This window comes from Actinia tenebrosa, unplaced genomic scaffold (genome assembly GCF_029948245.1).
Source record: "Actinia tenebrosa isolate PJP-AT-01 unplaced genomic scaffold, QUT_ActTen_1.0 PGA_scaffold0__85_contigs__length_37466705, whole genome shotgun sequence".
Taxonomy (NCBI): domain Eukaryota; kingdom Metazoa; phylum Cnidaria; class Anthozoa; order Actiniaria; family Actiniidae; genus Actinia; species Actinia tenebrosa.
In genome coordinates, this window is record NW_028292569.1 from 1,971,506 (window position 1) to 1,988,947 (window position 17,442).

Here is a 17,442-nt window from a genome sequence, read left to right on the forward strand (position 1 = left end):
ACGACTAATTAACAATTACTTCTGCAGATATTTTTCTGATTTTATCCTTCATAGCAGGATATTCTGTTCATTATCTAGTTTTTGAAGGTAGAGAATATATCCTGGGAATAAGTTGTGGAAAGGTTTTAGGGATTTTTCCTGTGTGTTTGGACCGGGATGATAGGAGCTCAACTCAAGTGCCGTGATGCCGAGTCCAGGAGTCTCAATGTATTTGTATGTTATTTTGGACTTTAGGTACAGAGGCTTAATTTTTTGAAATAATGAGGGCAAGATTCACCAATTACTCTCACTCGCTCCCCCCCCCCCCCCCCCCCCAATGAAAAACGTTTTTTGTAATATATGTTTATCATTCTTAATTAGTGTTCCACAGACAACTATTCAAGACGAAGCCATGTCTTCACGACTCCTTATCCTTGTTTTGCTTGTTGGGTTGATCGCAGTAGCAGTGGCATTGCCAATTAACGATGAAGCTGATATGGAAGGTCATAATGAGAATCACAACTTTTTTATTTAGCATGGACATTTGTGCGACGTTTTGTCTTTTATCCCATTCACACCAAGGCTTAAACATGTTTTAAAGTGGTTTAACTAAACAGGTTTGAAAAACTATCTACGAACACTGCACAATATTTGGTAAAATGTTGCATGTAAGCTATCCTTTGTCTTGCTCTGATAATATTTTAGAAAGTTTCATATTGTAGGTTTCTAGTTTCTCATTTTTTTTCCCCTAATGAAAACACAGTTTAACTAAACACGTTTAGGTGTGAATGGGGTATAAGATATTTACTACCTAAATTAATAGACTCTTTTCGAGTTTCAAATTACCACTGTGTTTCTTGATTACAGACTCATTTACTCAGGCTAAGCCTCGATTTTGTGAAGAATATTCACGTTTTCCAGTCAAGGTCCGTCAAGTTTCAAAGTGTTCGTATTGTTGAACTTGTGCATTCTTTACTTTACCGTTGGTATTTGCGAGTAATTAGACACTGATTCTAGGCTTAGCATGAGCAAATAAGTCTGTAATCAAGAAGCACAGCGGTAATTTGGAACTCGAAAAGGGTCTATTAATCGCTTGCTTCTTTACAGAAATGAATGTGTTGAAAAGAGCGGGTTGCAAATGTGGAAGCAAGAGCGGGACCTACTGGTTTCTTCACTTAAAACGCTGTCCAGGTGGATATGGCTACACAGGCTCGTGTGGTTATTTTGCTGGACTCTGTTGTTTTAAACATTGATCCAATTAAATCAAGAGTAAGAATGTAATACCAATAAGAAAAGTGATAATCAAGTCATCGAGCCATTAGAATAAGCGCATTGACTTGTCATGTCTTGAATGGGTAACCTATTTGTAATGTACGCATTAAACTATTGTAAAATCGAAGCATGGGCCAAGCGGCACGTAGAATGCATGTGTTTTTATAAAACGAATACCAATAAAGATGAATTTATCGAAGATAAAGATATACCTAAATTTATATGAAGAGTTAAATCCCCAGAAAGATCTTTCCCGCTTACGATCACCGACGACCCACGAATTCAAATCTTGTCGACTAGCGCCCAAGCTCTCTTGAGATTGACATGCTGTCTTCAACCAGCGGCAGCCTTCTTTCTTGGATTGACCGCGCATGACAGTGACGTTAAAACCTCTAGCAGTATAAAAGGGGTAGTGGCAGGCGCTCCCCACATTCGTATCAACAAATTGACATGTTCTACTTTACATACAGTAGTTGTATAGTATTGGTTACAAGTGCATGGTGTAGAAGCCATTATCTTAATCAATACTGTTGTCTTGTTCTACTTTACATACACTAGACCTTGTATAGTATTGGTTACAAGTGCATGGTGTAGAAGCCATTATCTTGATCAATACTGTTGTCTTGTTCTACTTTACATACACTAGACCTTGTATAGTATTGGTTACAAGTGCATGGTGTAGAAGCCATTGTCTTGATCAATACTGTTGTCTTGTTCTACTTTACATACACTAGACCTTGTATAGTATTGGTTACAAGTGCATGGTGTAGAAGCCATTATCTTGATCAATACTGTTGTCTTGTTCTACTTTACATACACTAGACCTTGTATAGTATTGGTTACAAGTGCACCGTGTAGAAGCCATTATCTTAATCAATACTGTTGTCTTGTTCTACTTTACATACAATAGACCTTGTATAGTATTGGTTACAAGTGCACCGTGTAGAAGCCATTATCTTAATCAATACTGTTGTCTTGTTCTACTTTACATACAATAGACCTTGTATAGTATTGGTTACAAGTGCACCGTGTAGAAGCCATTATCTTAATCAATACTGTTGTCTTGTTCTACTTTACATACAATAGACCTTGTATAGTATTGGATACAAGTGCACCGTGTAGAAGCCATTATCTTGATCAATACTGTTGTCTTGTTCTACTTTACATACACTAGACCTTGCAAGTTGGGATAAATACCATTGGTTACACTGTAAGCATAGAGGGCTCGGTGAGCTAAATAAAGAGTGAAATTTAAAAACCATTTAATAATTGGTGCGCTTGTTAAATACGATATTGTGAATCATTTCTTTGTTTGCTCTAGCGAATATGGCCGCCACCATTTATGGTTTTTTAAAATAATAATAATAATAATAATAATAATAATAATAATAATGACAATAATAATAATAATAATAATAATAATAATAATAATAATAATAATAATAATAACATATATACATATATTTTATTAAGCTGTGCATTAACTGAGTCATAGATTAGTATCGTGATTCGTATTTTGATCCGGAAAGAAACGTCAAAATAAATACACATTTTTTTCCCTCTTTCTGAACTATAAAAAAATCCCCCCTGACAATCTATAAAATATATTCGCATGGAGTCCATGGTTGCTTTTTAAATTACATTAAAACTAAGGTTAATTTAATTGATCAGAAAAGAGAGAAACACTTGAATTTGGCGTTTTGGTATTAATTGAATAACTTAAAAAAAAAGATTGTTCGATTCAAATAGTCCTTATTTAATATTTTCATTTGTTCGGTTTGTATAACTATGTATTTTCTGCAGAAACAAATATGCCTTAAGTGGTAACAGTCCGCATGCACGTAGTGATACTTACTACTGTACATTGAAGAAAAAAATCCACATTCACCGTCATCATGACTATCAAACACTAAACAGGATCGACAAAAAATATTAGGGATATAGCATTTTACCTACACATACCTAAGTACCTTTCCCCCCATCCCCCCATCCCCCCATCCCCCCATCCCCCCATCCCTCCATCCCCCATCCCCCCATCCCCCCATCCCCCATCCCCCCATCCCCCCCATCCCCCCATCCCCCCATCCCCCCATCCCCCCATCCCCCCATCCCCCCATCCCCCCATCCCCCCATCCCCCCATCCCCCCATCCCCCCATCCCCCATCCCCCCATCCCCCCATCCCCCATTTATTTATTTATTTACCAACAATATTTATACACTGGCGCCCAGTTCATCTAGCAAAGCTGGATTGAATGGGGCTCAATTATTGTTTGTACTTACCATAGTGATTGCCAGGCCATATATAATAGCCAATGGCTCTTCTGCAGCTGTATTCCCATTGATACGGATGGTGGTGAGAAATAATGATACGAGGGCATCTAGATAGAAAAAAAAGTTCATATAAATTTTAGGTTGGAAAGAATAGCGAGTCAATTTAATACAAGGGTATCTATTCTTCTTCCACTATTGTAGCACTACAGCCTATTTTGACTGGTAAAAGAGAGGAATCGACCGACTGGAATAGACGTTCTTTCAGTTGGCAGCACTCACCAACTCAGTGCTAGATACGGGTTAGTCCGCTAACTAAGAGCGGAGCGCGAGGAACCGGACCATGGAGAGAAGCAAACTTAGAAAAAGTCTACTTGTTTTACTACTGAAGATGTTTACTCACATTCTTCCCGCACAAGAAGCATCGAAGTATTGGGCTCCACTTGGAATCTAATTGATCAAAATATGATATTTATATTTATATTCATATATACCAAATCAAAGTTATAAGTTATATTTAGACTTAATAAATGGCATCCTTTTTTGCTTGTTTCTTTGTTTATATCTATCGTTCTTTCCTCTTTCCTTACTCTGTAGACAAAAGACCAAAAAAAAAAAAAAAAAAAAAAAAAAAAAACGAAACAAAACAAAACAAAATCGTATACCTTGTAGAATACAGAATATGGTGCTGCTTTCAAGACTTCCACCCTAAATGTTCCTAATATATAAAAAAGTAATGCCACTTTTCAAGAACAATAATCAAATAGACAATATGAACGCCATGAACAACTACGTGTTGTAATTCGATAAAGGCTTTTCTATCAAACAACCCTCTTCAGCACGGGTATTACCAGCAAATGGCAGCTAACGATGGTTTAAGAACACCGAAGTTAACAAAAAGCGTAGTGAATAGGGGTACCTCAGGGGTACCTCAAGAACATATCTTCAACTGGAAATTTTGAATAGTGTTTAATGTGGTTAAATAAAATATTTAAGCAAAGTTAGACTTGAACTAAGTTGCCTGTTATCGCAAGTACCTGTCATCAAAAGGCTACAGCTTCGCGGCCATCTGATAAGCAAATTAATGTCTCACGCAATGAGATGAATGATGAACAGATGGTATCTGGGGACGAAGCTTGCATCGGGTGCTATCCAATTTCGCTAACGCCACGTGCCATCCGATTTCGCTAACGCTATGCGCTATCTCATATCGCTAACGCTAGCTTACGCAGTTTGTACGCTACACCAACGCTATTTGTTTTCCCACCCACCCTCCACTAAGGTAAGTATAGGTAAGTATTCCACTGCCAAGTCAGTGTGACGGTGCTAGGTGGGAGGTGATAGGGTTGCCATAGTAACCGCTGACCTCCGCCGAGTTCCCGAGTCTCCTCCCACCCAAGCACCAACGCCAAGCTCATCTACGTGTGATGAGTTTAATTTGCAATACTCGTGAAAACTTAACTCGTGAAATGCAACACAAACAAATGCAAAGACCTGAATACATGCCCTCGATATCCTACTCAGACTTTAAGACTACCTTCATCAGTTGCCAGCTGATGAATGTCAGCATCAGCGAGTTTTCTTGATGGAACATTGACATTTGCATAAGGAACACAAAGGTCACTTAGACAGTCGACCTCTTGGCGTTGAACATGGTTTTTATTGGACGCACTGATGCTGACAACAAGCGTCCATCCACCACCTGCAAAGCAAATTCAAAATTGAAATTATTGTTGTATTGTATTGACATACTCGATATAGAATGGTTATGGTTAACATATTATGGAATGAATGAGTGTACAAGAAAATGCGTAAAGTCGAGTGGGGGTTTTTACCGCAGTTGTGAATTTTCATTTCCATTTTGTCGAAAGGACTGGACTACACAGGTAACCTAGTAATATTGTTAGTTAACTTAACATATTTTAAAACTTCGATTTCTACTTTTAGTTTTACTGTTTAGAACAAAGTGTATAAGGGCCATGATTACATAGCCAAACATCATGGACATCATTATTTACTTATTTTTTCTCTCTCCTTGATTCTATTTATTCTATATAACTCCCCCTTTTAGTAATGTTAGTATATTAGTATAAATTAGTATAATTATAATGTATGTATATATATATATATATATATATATATATATATATATATATATATATATATATATATATATAAATATACACCGAATCGCTAAAACTTTGACAATTTAGCGATATATATATATATATATACACTTGATTGCAGAAAGGTTGTGGTATACATTTATACAAATACCTAATTTATTCTGTATATTTAATGATATGCAAAACAGAAAACTCGCTTTATTTATTATTTGTTTCTATCAATAAACGTCAAAATATTTTATTCTCGTGTTTTACATCTTACAGATTATAAATCAATTGGTTTTGAGGGTTAAAAAAGTAAAATTTTAATATGCATCTCATCAGGTATTTGTATAAATGTATAAATGTATACTACAACATTTCTGCAATCGAGTGTGTGTGTATATATATATATATATATATATATACATATATGTGTGTGTGTATATACACCGAATCGCTAAAACTTTGACACTTTAACGATATATATACATATATATGTATCCCCCTTTTTTCTATTGTCTTGCCTGGATTGTCAAGGTAAGACAATAGGAAAAAGGGGATACATATATTAATTATTTAGCATAGAAGAGCCACCTGGCGGAATGCTAATAAACTTGTATTATTATTATTATTATTATTATTATTATTATTATTATTATTATGTATGTTTTGAAATTTTAAAGTGAACAAAAATCTTAGTCAAGACATTTCTAGATAAAGTTTGTATGTGACGTGATGGTCTCAATGTTGGTTGAGTCAAACAAACGATTTGTCTTAGTTACTTTTGTTATTTTTTCACTCACAACAAGCTAAGTTATACACGCTACCAATATTTGACATTGTGACTTACCAAAGTTTTCCATGTCGCAGTAAACTTCAATCTCTCTGTTTGGAAGCCTAATCCGATAGTTTCCACTTTTGACAGAAGGGTCGCGTTTCTTGGCATCGGCGCAATGTTTTGGTAAACCCTGAAATAAAGAGCCTAGGTATTAGCTTAGCGGGAAAGCGATTAATAAACATAAATTCATATGTGAATCAAGGGTTTTCAGCTCCGATTTCTCTGGTTTTCCCCTCAAAAAACCTAACCCGTTTGATCCCTCATTTCTTGAATTAGTTGTGAGTTATCCTTGCCTTGACTTAAACAAGCCCAATGGTTGTTTCCTGACTCGATAACCTTTGAATTTATAAAAGATAAACAAAGAGGGAAAAAGTTGATTTAAAAAATACCGAATAATTTCACTGATATTCATCGCACAAAAATTGAGTAATGAAAAAAAGTAGATCATTTTTTTTCCATTTCCCGTAAAAACTTCAAAGCTTTTGTATATATAGCTGCAAAAAATCTCATCATATAGAGTTAATAAATCTACGTAATAATGGCTATGGATTGAAGTACGATATTTTCTTACCAATCCGCTGTCATAATAATGGAAATCAGCACTCGCTACCAAGTCTGCAATAGAATCTTTCTTGTCGATAGGAAGTAGCTGACATAACTTTAGTCCTCCAACTGTATTCTTTGCGAAGTTTATCGAAAGGCACCCATCTTGTCCAAGGCATTCTAGTGTACATTCAAATATATCTTTTACGTTGTAAGTCTTCAAAGGGGTGACTTGTAACTTATGGTCAAGATCAGGAACAAACTTGGCCGACTTTGATAAACGGTCTGGATCAACATAAGGTGGAAGTTGGTGCGAAAACCCAAGCATGTGAATAAAAACTAAAAGAAAAATCTTCTCCATTCTTTCTAGTGAATTTCTTTTCCTCTGGATATTTCTCGATGTTATCTAATGGTAGGATACTCTTTCATCTCAATCGACATCTTATTTAAAAATGAAGTTATCTGAATTCTTAACGTGAATTACCTATTATACTATAGTATCAATATTTAATGTAAATGAAGTCAAATACGTTCATTTATTTTGTTTTTAATCAATAGTGCAAGGTAAAACGTCTTTAAGCCTCGAAATCCAGACCTAAACTATGAAAACCCTTTATCAGACCGTTATAGGCCAAATTTTTGTTTACAGTAAGGACAAGTTTAAAAATTATATGATACCATTTTTGAGTAAAAACAGAATAATTTTAGGATGATGAAGTAATAAAAACAAAACATACCTTTTATCATTAATATTCATGCTTATGGAGCGTTATCTTTTTACGAACTTACGTAAAAGTTTATGAAAGATGTGATGTATGTTAATTAGGGGGAATAGGTTCATGCATATTCATATGTACTTAGACAAGACACAATTAAAGCGAGCCCGAAACACGACACTGGCGACGAGGATTCTGTAAGAAAATCAAGATTTTCAGGACTTTTTCTTAGGCAAATTCAAAGTGAATTTACGGAGCCGAGGATAAAACAACGAAGAACTGTTTTAAGGCGAATTCAAAGGGAATTTACGAAGCCAAGGACAGAGTTCAAGCGAGAAAAGCAGCGACAACATGGCGGCGGCGAGAAGTGTTTTCGAAGAATTTGACCCCAATCAAGGTGATATAGATAGCTATATCAACAGGTTATGTCAGTATTTTATAGCCTGGGATATTGAGGATAGGGAAGAAAACAAAGCAAAGAGAAAAGCTATCCTATTAAGCAGCATAGGGAACAAGTCGTACAAGATTTTGAGCGACGTGTGTTATCCACAACAACCGAGTGAGAAGAGCTTCACGGAGCTATGTGGAATACTAAAAGCACATTTTAAACCAAAAAGGCTGGTAATCGCTGAAAGATTTCGCTTTAACTCCACTAAGCAAACAACGGGACAGTCCATCACCGGATTTGCAGCAGATTTGAAGAAAATGGCAGCGACTTGTGATTTTAAAGGAGATCAGTTGCAAGAGAATTTAAGAGACAGATTTGTGTGTGGTTTGCGGTCGGATAGTATCCGTACAAAACTACTAGCACAAAATTACACCTTCCAGAAAGCACTAGAGGTAGCTTTGGCAGAAGAAGCAGCAGAAAAGAATGTCAAGGACATGAGTGAGGAGAGTAAAATGGTAAATAAAGTGAGCTATCGGGGAAATCGAAGAATGGTAAAAAAGTCAACGGAATCGGAAAGGAAATGCGGACGGTGCGGAATGAAGAATCATAGCTCTGCGGAATGCAGGTATAAAAACGCTAAGTGCTTCAAATGTAATGAAATTGGTCATCTAAAGTCGCAATGTAGGAACAAACAGGGGCAAGGCCGAGGTAATGACAACGTAAGGAAGGAAAACAAAGCCACGAAGGGCAAACAACCTGTACGCTTCGTAGAAGAGAGCGTTAACCAAGACGACGACTACGAGACGCCGAGCGAAGTGGAAGAGAGTGAGTCGGATACAGATCCGTACGACCCAGTAAATGCAGTAGAGATCAACGAGGACGTGAAGAAGAAGATTAAGGTAGATCATCAAGAATTTACGGGAACGATCAAGATACCGATCTTAATGGAAGGATCAAAGGTAGAAATGGAGCTAGATACCGGAGCAGCAGTTTCCATCATGACAATGAAGGATTACGAGAAATACCTTCGACATATTCCGCTGAAGAAGACAACGCGAAGCCTTCGCGGATATGCGGGAACACCCTTGAAGACAGCAGGAGAGATTCTGGTAGATGTCGAATACCAGGGACAGTCTGCAGCTTTACCGATAGTCATTGTTGAGGCAGACAAGTATGCTCCACCCCTGCTGGGACGATCCTGGCTCAGAGCCATCAAGCTGGACTGGCAGAACTTGTTCACGCAAGTGCATTACCACTCGAGGTCGGAACCAGTTGAGGAGCTGAAATCGAGGTACGCAGATATCTTCAAACCAGAACTAGGAACTATACAAGGAACGAAGGCAACCTTGCATGTAAAACCCGATGTTGCACCAATTCACCTGAAGGCACACCCGGTGCCATTCTCTCTTAGACCAGCAGTCGAGAAGGAAATCGACAGGATGAAGCAAGAAGGAATCATAGAAGCTGTAGAATTCAGTGAGTGGTCAACTCCTTTAGTGGTTGTACCCAAGACCGACGGAAAGGTACGTCTATGTGGGGACTACAAATGCACCGTGAATCAAGCAATTCATACAGAACAATACCCGATACCAACACCGGAAGAACTCCAGACCAAGATGGCAGGCGGAAAGCAGTTCTCGAAGATTGACCTGAAGTGTGCGTATCAACAGATGCTACTCGACGTGGAGTCCCAGAACTTAGTCACAATAAACACGCCTAAGGGACTATTCAGGTATACGCGCTTACCCTATGGTATATCGTCAAGCCCAGCAATCTGGCAGCGGTTCATTGACCAAGTATTAGCAGGCTTAAACCACACATGTGGTATCATGGATGATGTTCTAGTAACCGGTCGCAATGATAAGGAACACTTGGAAACGTTGGAAGAGGTTTTCAAGAGATTCAAGAAATATGGTCTGAGAGTGAAGCCAGAGAAGTGCGAATTCATGAAAGATTCAGTAGTCTACATGGGAGTAAAAATATCAGCGGCAGGTATCCAACCAACGGAGAAAAAGGTAGAAGCGGTGACGAAGGCCCCAACACCCAAGAATGTAACAGAACTGCGTTCGTGGCTGGGAATGCTGAATTTTCACGCAAAGTTCTTACCGAACCTGTCAAGTGTTATACACCAATTGAACGACCTCCTGGGCAACAAGGAGTGGAAGTGGACGCCGGAATGTGAGTCAGCTTTCAAGAAAATAAAGCAAGAACTTACCTCAAGGAAAGTACTAGCGCATTACGACCCTAAACTGCCGCTGTTGATAGCAACAGACGCCTCTCCATATGGACTGGGGGCAGTCATCATGCACAAATACGACGACGGATCGCAAAGGCCAATAGCCTATGCATCGCGGACACTGAACAAACACGAGAAAGGCTACAGTCAGCTGGACAAGGAAGCGCTAGCAGTAATTTTTGGTGTCAAGAGATTCCATAGTTACCTATGGGGAAGGCAATTCACAATATTGACTGATCACAAACCGTTAGAAAGGATCTTAGGTCCCAAAACAGCCGTGCCAACGTTAGCAGCACAAAGGTTACAAAGATGGGCTTTAACCCTATCAGCCTTCAACTACAATCTAAAGTTCATTCCATCTAAAGAAAATGCAACAGCGGATGCATTATCCAGATTGCCATTGTTAGCCACAGGTTCATCAACGAGGGAAAACTCTATCTACAACGTAGAGAGCAAGTTCATCGAAGGACTACCCATCACAAGCACATCAATCAGAAAGGCAATCCGAACTGATCCTGTGCTATCCAGAGTCTTGGAGTACACGCGATCTGGATGGCCAACAGAAGTAGACGACATGCGGCTAAAGCCATACGTCCAACGTAAGCACGAGTTATCCATCGAGCAAGACTGTTTGATGTGGGGATTACGAGTGGTTATTCCCAGTAAACACCGTGAAGGGATGCTAGAGGAACTGCATACGGCTCACCCCGGGATGGTACGTATGAAGGAGATGGCGAGGAGCTACATATGGTGGCCGAAAATAGATGAGGACATAGAGTACACGGTCAGACACTGTCACAGGTGTCAGCAGACAAGGAGTGTACCAACGGTTGCACCATTAATGCCATGGTTGTGGCCGAATACACCATGGTGCAGAGTGCATATTGACTTTGCAGAGAAAGAAGGCAAGAACTACTTGGTAGTAGTGGACGCACATTCAAAATGGCCCGAAATCATCCTCATGAAGAGTACTACAGCAGCAGCAACGATTGAAGTCCTCCGAGACCTGTTCAGCAAGTATGGAATCCCAGTACAAATAGTTAGTGACAACGGACCACAGTTTAGAAGTGAAGAATTCGAAGTTTTTCTCAAGAAAAACGGTGTGAAACACATCAAGGTAGCACCTTACCACCCTGCTAGCAACGGAGCTGCAGAGCGGATGGTACAAACATTCAAGAGAAGCCTTAAGGCAAGTAAGTCACCGGGACAAAACTTGCAGCTACAGATAGATCGTTTCCTTTTGGCATACCGTACTACCAAACACCCAACGACTGGATGTACACCAGCAAGCTTATTCATGGGACGAGAACTCCGTACAAGATTAGCTCTAGTACGACCAAGCCCAGAAAACAAGGTAGTGAACATGCAAAGTAAGCAGAAGCAGTATCACGACAAGGAAGTTAAGCTACGAGAGTTCTACGCTGGAGAACCAGTGCTGGTGAAAGACCCAAGAAAGGAGGAGACATGGTGGTCAAGTACTATTGTAGAGCGGACAGGACCAAAATCGTATGTAGTAGTGTTACAGGACGGAAGAGTGTGGAAGAGACACGTGGATCATCTGAGGAGATCCGTTCTTATGACAGATGGACCAGAGATAGTACCCGATCGGTCGAGAGATCAAGTGCCACAGCGCGACATAGAGACAGAATTAAGTGGAGGTACCTTAGCAAGTGACAGACCTAGGCCAAAGATACAGACAAAGGAGGAGAAAGATGTTTCTGCAAGACCGCCTGGGGAAACCCAGAAAACAATGCCGACACAAGAGCCGGAAGCAGGGACTTCAACCAAAGTCACGAAAGTACCCAAGGAAGTTAAGACACTAAGACGATCAACTAGGATACGGAAACCGCCACTAAGACTAGTGGAAGGGAAAGATTGAGAAAGGAACTGTAAAGGAACAAACAGAAACAAGAGACTGAACATTGCGTTGAAGACATTAGGTTAAAAGAAAGACTTATAGTGTATTTGAGTTGTTAATAGTTAGATATCTTTTGACCACGATCCTTAAGCTAAGAAGGGAGGAGTGTGATGTATGTTAATTAGGGGGAATAGGTTCATGCATATTCATATGTACTTAGACAAGACACAATTAAAGCGAGCCCGAAACACGACAAAAGAGCACTAATTGAACTAATGAATACCTTGCTGTCTAAACATGAAAATATGCGTATTTGTTATATGTATACCTATTGGTAAAAAATTAATAAATAACATTTAAAAAAAGAAAAAAAAATGGATAATAATAATAATAATAATTGTAATAATAATAATAATAATAATGATAATAATAATGATAATAATAATGATAATAATAATGATAATAATAATGATAATAATAATGATGATAATAATAATATATATGTATCCTCCTGTGATATCCTGTACTCCTCTCCTGCTCATATCCTGCTCTATCTGAATATCCCACCATGCCATTCCTCCTATGTCCTCATCTGTACTCCTATGATAAATCTGTAATAATATCTGCTAATCCATGATGATAATAATAATATATGATAAAATAATATTGTAATAATGATAATAATCCTAGCCCCAACGCTGCTTTCATTGCAAGTGTTTTCTTTGAGAAAGCCGAAGAAGATCTCAAACTGGCTGATAGTACACCCCCATGGTTTTCTGATGTCAAACCCAAACCACTCTACAAATCAACTGACGCTGAAGCATACTGGGATGTACCTGTATATGCTGACCACATGTATGTGTTATGGGATGGACCGCTCTCGGTAGAGCTAGTCGGGATCTTTATTCTACTTTCTCTTCTTCTACACTCTATCTCTACTCTTCTGACTTAAACTAATTACATGAGCTCTATTTATAATAACTTCATGACAGGTGTCATTCTACAATCAATATGATATCATCGCTGTGCCTTGATTGGCTAATGGAAATAGTAAATTCCTGAGTGTGATATCTTATTAAGAATAATACGAGTGGAAATCATAGAACTAAACATAACTTAAACCAAAGATAATATGTGAATATATGGTAAATGTATAGAAAGGTCTACGAGGAATATATGTATCATAAGATTTAAAAGAATAGTGCCAAAATAACTAAGCAAAGGGGTAAAGAGTGTTTAGGGTGTAACCATAGGCGTACATGCTAATGGGAGGAGCTAAGTAGTTTACTTGTAAATTCAAAGCATACCATCATCTAAACTCGTGCGTGATGGCAGCCTTACTGAAATCTTATATCGATATTTTCAATAACTAATTGATCTTTCTTTATCTTGTTTTCATACGATAAGAAATAGTAATTAAAAAACTGATGTCTAGCTTAGTCTGTAAAAACATTAATTTTCTCTCTCATAACATATGTACGATCTAATCGTGTGGACGCGCGTTTCATCGACCACAATAACAAGAAAGTACTCATGGTGGAAATGAGCTGTCCGTGGGTTAACAACCGAGAAAAGAAAGACAAAGAGAAGACGAAGAAGTATGGAGCACTTAGACTTGAGCTCACAAAACAACACCCAGGATACACGATCTTACAAGTGAACCTCATTTTGGACGCTCTTGGAGGATGGTCTAAAGAGTTGGAGCCTGAGATGAAGAATATCTTTGGAGCAAGATACAAAGATGTATTACTTAGAATGCAGAAAGCGGTATTAAGCTGCACAGTGAACATTGCAAGAACATTTAAATTAATCACATCTTAAGGACATTTCAAACATTCTAAGTATTTAAACTGCATCTTAAGAACATTAATAATTGGTTTTAAGTGATTGTATATATTATTAGTCCTGTCATGCTGGTAGGTTACGAAATTACACCCTATCTAGCTTACCTAATTAGCATTCAAACGTGTTTACTGCTGATAATAATAATAATAATCCTAATAAAATAAAATAAGTTATTTTGGTTATTTAGTCTTTGATGCGGTGAAAGATCATTATTATTATTGTTAAAGATTATTATTATTATTCGAGTGGAATCCCCGTTGCTTTAAAAAAATTTGGCTTATAAATATTTGGTATGGCAAGATCTGGAAGTATAAACTCTTTTTTTTTTCTTTTGTGATCTTTCCGCCATTAAATTTTAAGCTTTAAAATGTGAACAATAAATAATAATAAAAACACTGGTTGTGAAAAGTTAAGAAAGCAAAAATTTAGTATTTCCTCAAAAAAAAAAAAAAAAAAAAAAAAAAAAAACTCTTTTGATAGATGATTTGGATGGTAGAAAAAGACGTTTTCTCATTAAGGTTTAAAAAATACACTTATATATATCTTATTAAGAACACGACTAATTGTTTAGTCTAAACGAGTTTCAGATAAAATCCATGAAGACAGTCCGAAATAGACCTTTTGGCTTTGAACACTATTTTTGAACTTCGTGCAAGCTAAGACAGCAAAGCAAGTGGGTTGACAAGAACCGATTCCGTGCATGGCAGAGTTCAACAGATTAACAGTACATACGATTTACGTAATTTCTCATCTCTAAATTGTGTAAGGTGACAATACGGTCTCATTAGTCATCATATTATGTAGTGTTTAATAAACGATTAGTGTTTATCCTATTTAAAACCACTTGGACATGCGCTTTTATTGCTATCAACGTCTTTTTCAATATCATTCTAATTGAGGTATGATGTATTAACGAAGGCCGGTTTATCTGTCTATCCAATTAGACCAAAACTTTATGATTTATCTATTCCACTTTGAAGGCCATATCCAGTTCCCCCCCCCCCCCCCCCCCCCCCCCAGTTAGTCAGTATACACGGGATCTAAATGTGGCAAGCAATAGACCGTTTTCTCAAGGTTGCGCGCGCATCCAACTTGACGGGCCACAAAACTGAAAAACGCAAATTCAGTAAAATTGAGAAACCAGTTTTTTTGATGGGTTGCAGGCATTCCCAAGAGAGTCAAAAGACAAAAACATGGCGGCTATTGTGGTGCCGTTAACAATGGATGCTAATGAGAAAAATGTTTAAGATGTTATAAATTATTATCGTAAAAAAAATTCATAGCAATACTCGTGTTCTGGTATCGTGGCCCGTCAGCTTCCTTAAATATGGATGCGCACGCAACCTTGAGAAAACGGTCAATTTGAATAACTATTGTTTTAGACAAACTAGCCTCCTAGCCTCTCTTATATGTAAAAACACTTAAATAAAAACAGAATGACACACTAGTCAGTCCAGAACAATAGTTATTCAAACTTGGTCGATATATTTCAATTCGTTTTATTACGGGCGTGCAAGGTAAAAAACACCAATATATGCAAATAAAGCTTCCGGTCCGATTTCAATCAATAGGCAAATATATAATAAAATTTCTACCTAGAAAATCTTGTTAAATCTATAAGACCACCATCCGGTTCAAACTGTGGCGTAAATCAGCGCTCTTGAGCTCTCTTTTATAGCCAAACGCGGCTGTTCTGAAGGCAGTACAAGTTGTTTCACCATGACGAGTGCACATCCATGCCAGTGGGAGAAAACCTTTTTTCTTTCCTCTGATGTTTTGACCGTTATCTCGACTTTCGCCATTTTTATTGGGCTCATCGCGATGATTGGCAACGGGCTTGCTCTTCTGTCAATTTATCGTAGGCCTTCTTTGCGTTCAAAAGAGTTCTTCTTCATCGGTTCGTTAGTTGCAGCTGACTTTTCCGTTTCTTTAATAACAACGCCTGTCTACGTTTCCAGTGCCTTGTCTTGGCCGTTTCTTCTCAAAAACGAACATTTTGAGATGTTTTTAGATTTCCTTATTTTTCAAACACTAAGTGCTTCAACTTTCAGTCTCTGTGCAGTAACCTACGACAGATATCTAGCCATTACAGCTTCCTTGTCATACGCATCATCTATGAGTTCCAAGAAGCTGTACTTTGCAATGGCGGCCATTTGGTCTACTTCAATCGCTATAGGATGTTGTAGTTTCATTGTCACAGGATATGTGTTTCGTCCTTTGATCTATTTAGTATCAGTTTTTATATCGTTTGTCATACCACTTATCTTAATAGCCTATTACTACACCAAAATGTTTAATGCTGCTAGGCATCAAGCAATGAAAATTTCAGACCAACGAAGAGCAGTTTCACTGAATGTCTTTGCGGCAGAATGTGATCCAACCGCGAAACCAAGTCAAGATGCAATGAACCGTCAGAGCAAAGGTTCTAAAGTCTATACGACAGATTGTGATCAATCCGGGGAACAAAGTCAAGATGCAAACCGCAAGAGCAAAGCTGTCAAAACTCTTGCTATAGCTAATTGCAAGTTTTGTTGGCATCAGGAAAGGATAATTTCAGACCAAAAATATACTGCATCACCAAGCGTGCAAGCGACAAAACAATTCAGAAGAGCAAACGTCAAACGTCAAAACAAAGCTGCAAAGACTATAGCCATAGTGATTGGCACATTTGTCGTATGTTGGCTTCCCAACTTGATCATAAGCGTAGCTCACTTCGTGGTATCAAGGCACAATGAATGCAAAGCTGAAAAGCTCGAACAGATATGGCTCACAACAATTCCATTTGCCTTAGTCAACTCTGCCTTGAATCCTGTTATATATGTGGCGAGACTCGAAGAATTCCGTAAAGCTTTCAAGGAAATTATCAATATTTACTCTTGATTATTTAATATTTATTTTGCTGACTGAGAAATCGAGTTATAGAAATGTAAACTGTTGTAATGTAACGAGTTCCACACTTTTGCACCGTCATAAGAGAGAGCTCTTTTTAAAAACTCAGTGCTGGGTTTCGGTAACTTTGAGCACTTCTCTCTACCACGTAGGTATTTTCTTGAAAATAAAAGAGTTCCCTTACAGATTTTGGTGCAAGTGCATTTAAAGTCTTAAACATCATTATTGCTTTATGCTCCTTTCTTCTTCTTTGTAAGCTTTTCCAGCCTAAAGAAGTTAAAACATCACTAGATCTGACATCGTAGCTGAAGAGAGAGAATAAATGATACTTTATTTATACTTTATTTATACTCGGATAATTTCAATAAATTTTACAATTGGTTTTCATGAAAACCGAGTAACAAATATTAAAAATGTAATAAAAATAATATCAATAAAGATCAAAAATCTTCTAAATACGAAAATAGTAATTTACAATAGAGTCCGGCAGGGAGATTTCTT

General features: G+C 37.8%; 2 protein-coding genes across 2 annotated transcripts; one reads left to right on the plus strand and one right to left on the minus strand.

The window, feature by feature from the left end:
- Positions 1 to 476: 476 nt before the first annotated feature.
- LOC116287665 (uncharacterized) lies at positions 477 to 7,446 on the minus strand. The gene is made up of 8 exons (XM_089025733.1): positions 7,038 to 7,446; positions 6,479 to 6,596; positions 5,058 to 5,222; positions 4,186 to 4,238; positions 3,924 to 3,970; positions 3,533 to 3,630; positions 3,107 to 3,160; positions 477 to 2,484 (listed from the first exon to the last, which is right to left on the minus strand). The coding sequence occupies exons 1-8, from the start codon at positions 7,368 to 7,370 to the stop codon at positions 2,408 to 2,410; spliced, it is 945 nt and encodes a 314-aa protein (XP_088881859.1). The 5' UTR covers positions 7,371 to 7,446; the 3' UTR covers positions 477 to 2,407.
- An 8,427-nt stretch (positions 7,447 to 15,873) lies between these two features.
- LOC116307826 (beta-2 adrenergic receptor-like) lies at positions 15,874 to 16,932 on the plus strand. Its single transcript, XM_089025994.1, has 3 exons — positions 15,874 to 16,395; positions 16,468 to 16,540; positions 16,688 to 16,932. Exons 1-3 carry the CDS (start codon positions 15,874 to 15,876, stop codon positions 16,930 to 16,932), a joined length of 840 nt encoding a protein of 279 aa, XP_088882120.1.
- The last annotated feature ends 510 nt before the right edge of the window (positions 16,933 to 17,442 follow it).

What these genes read in the sequence shown, in the direction of transcription:
- LOC116287665 (XM_089025733.1), bottom strand. Translation starts at nt 7,370, where the DNA reads ATGGAGAAGATTTTTCTTTTAGTTTTTATTCACATGCTTGGGTTTTCG. An exon ending in ATGGCCTGGCAATCACTATG is followed by an intron (nt 3,161 to 3,532) that starts GTAAGTACAAAC and finishes GATCCTGTTTAG; the next exon opens with TGTTTGATAGTCATGATGAC. An exon ending in TTTTTCTTCAATGTACAGTA is followed by an intron (nt 2,485 to 3,106) that starts GTAAGTATCACT and finishes CTCTTTATTTAG; the next exon opens with CTCACCGAGCCCTCTATGCT.
- LOC116307826 (XM_089025994.1), top strand. Translation starts at nt 15,874, where the DNA reads ATGATTGGCAACGGGCTTGCTCTTCTGTCAATTTATCGTAGGCCTTCT. An exon ending in TTTCAGACCAACGAAGAGCA is followed by an intron (nt 16,396 to 16,467) that starts GTTTCACTGAAT and finishes ATGAACCGTCAG; the next exon opens with AGCAAAGGTTCTAAAGTCTA. An exon ending in TCAAGATGCAAACCGCAAGA is followed by an intron (nt 16,541 to 16,687) that starts GCAAAGCTGTCA and finishes GTCAAAACAAAG; the next exon opens with CTGCAAAGACTATAGCCATA.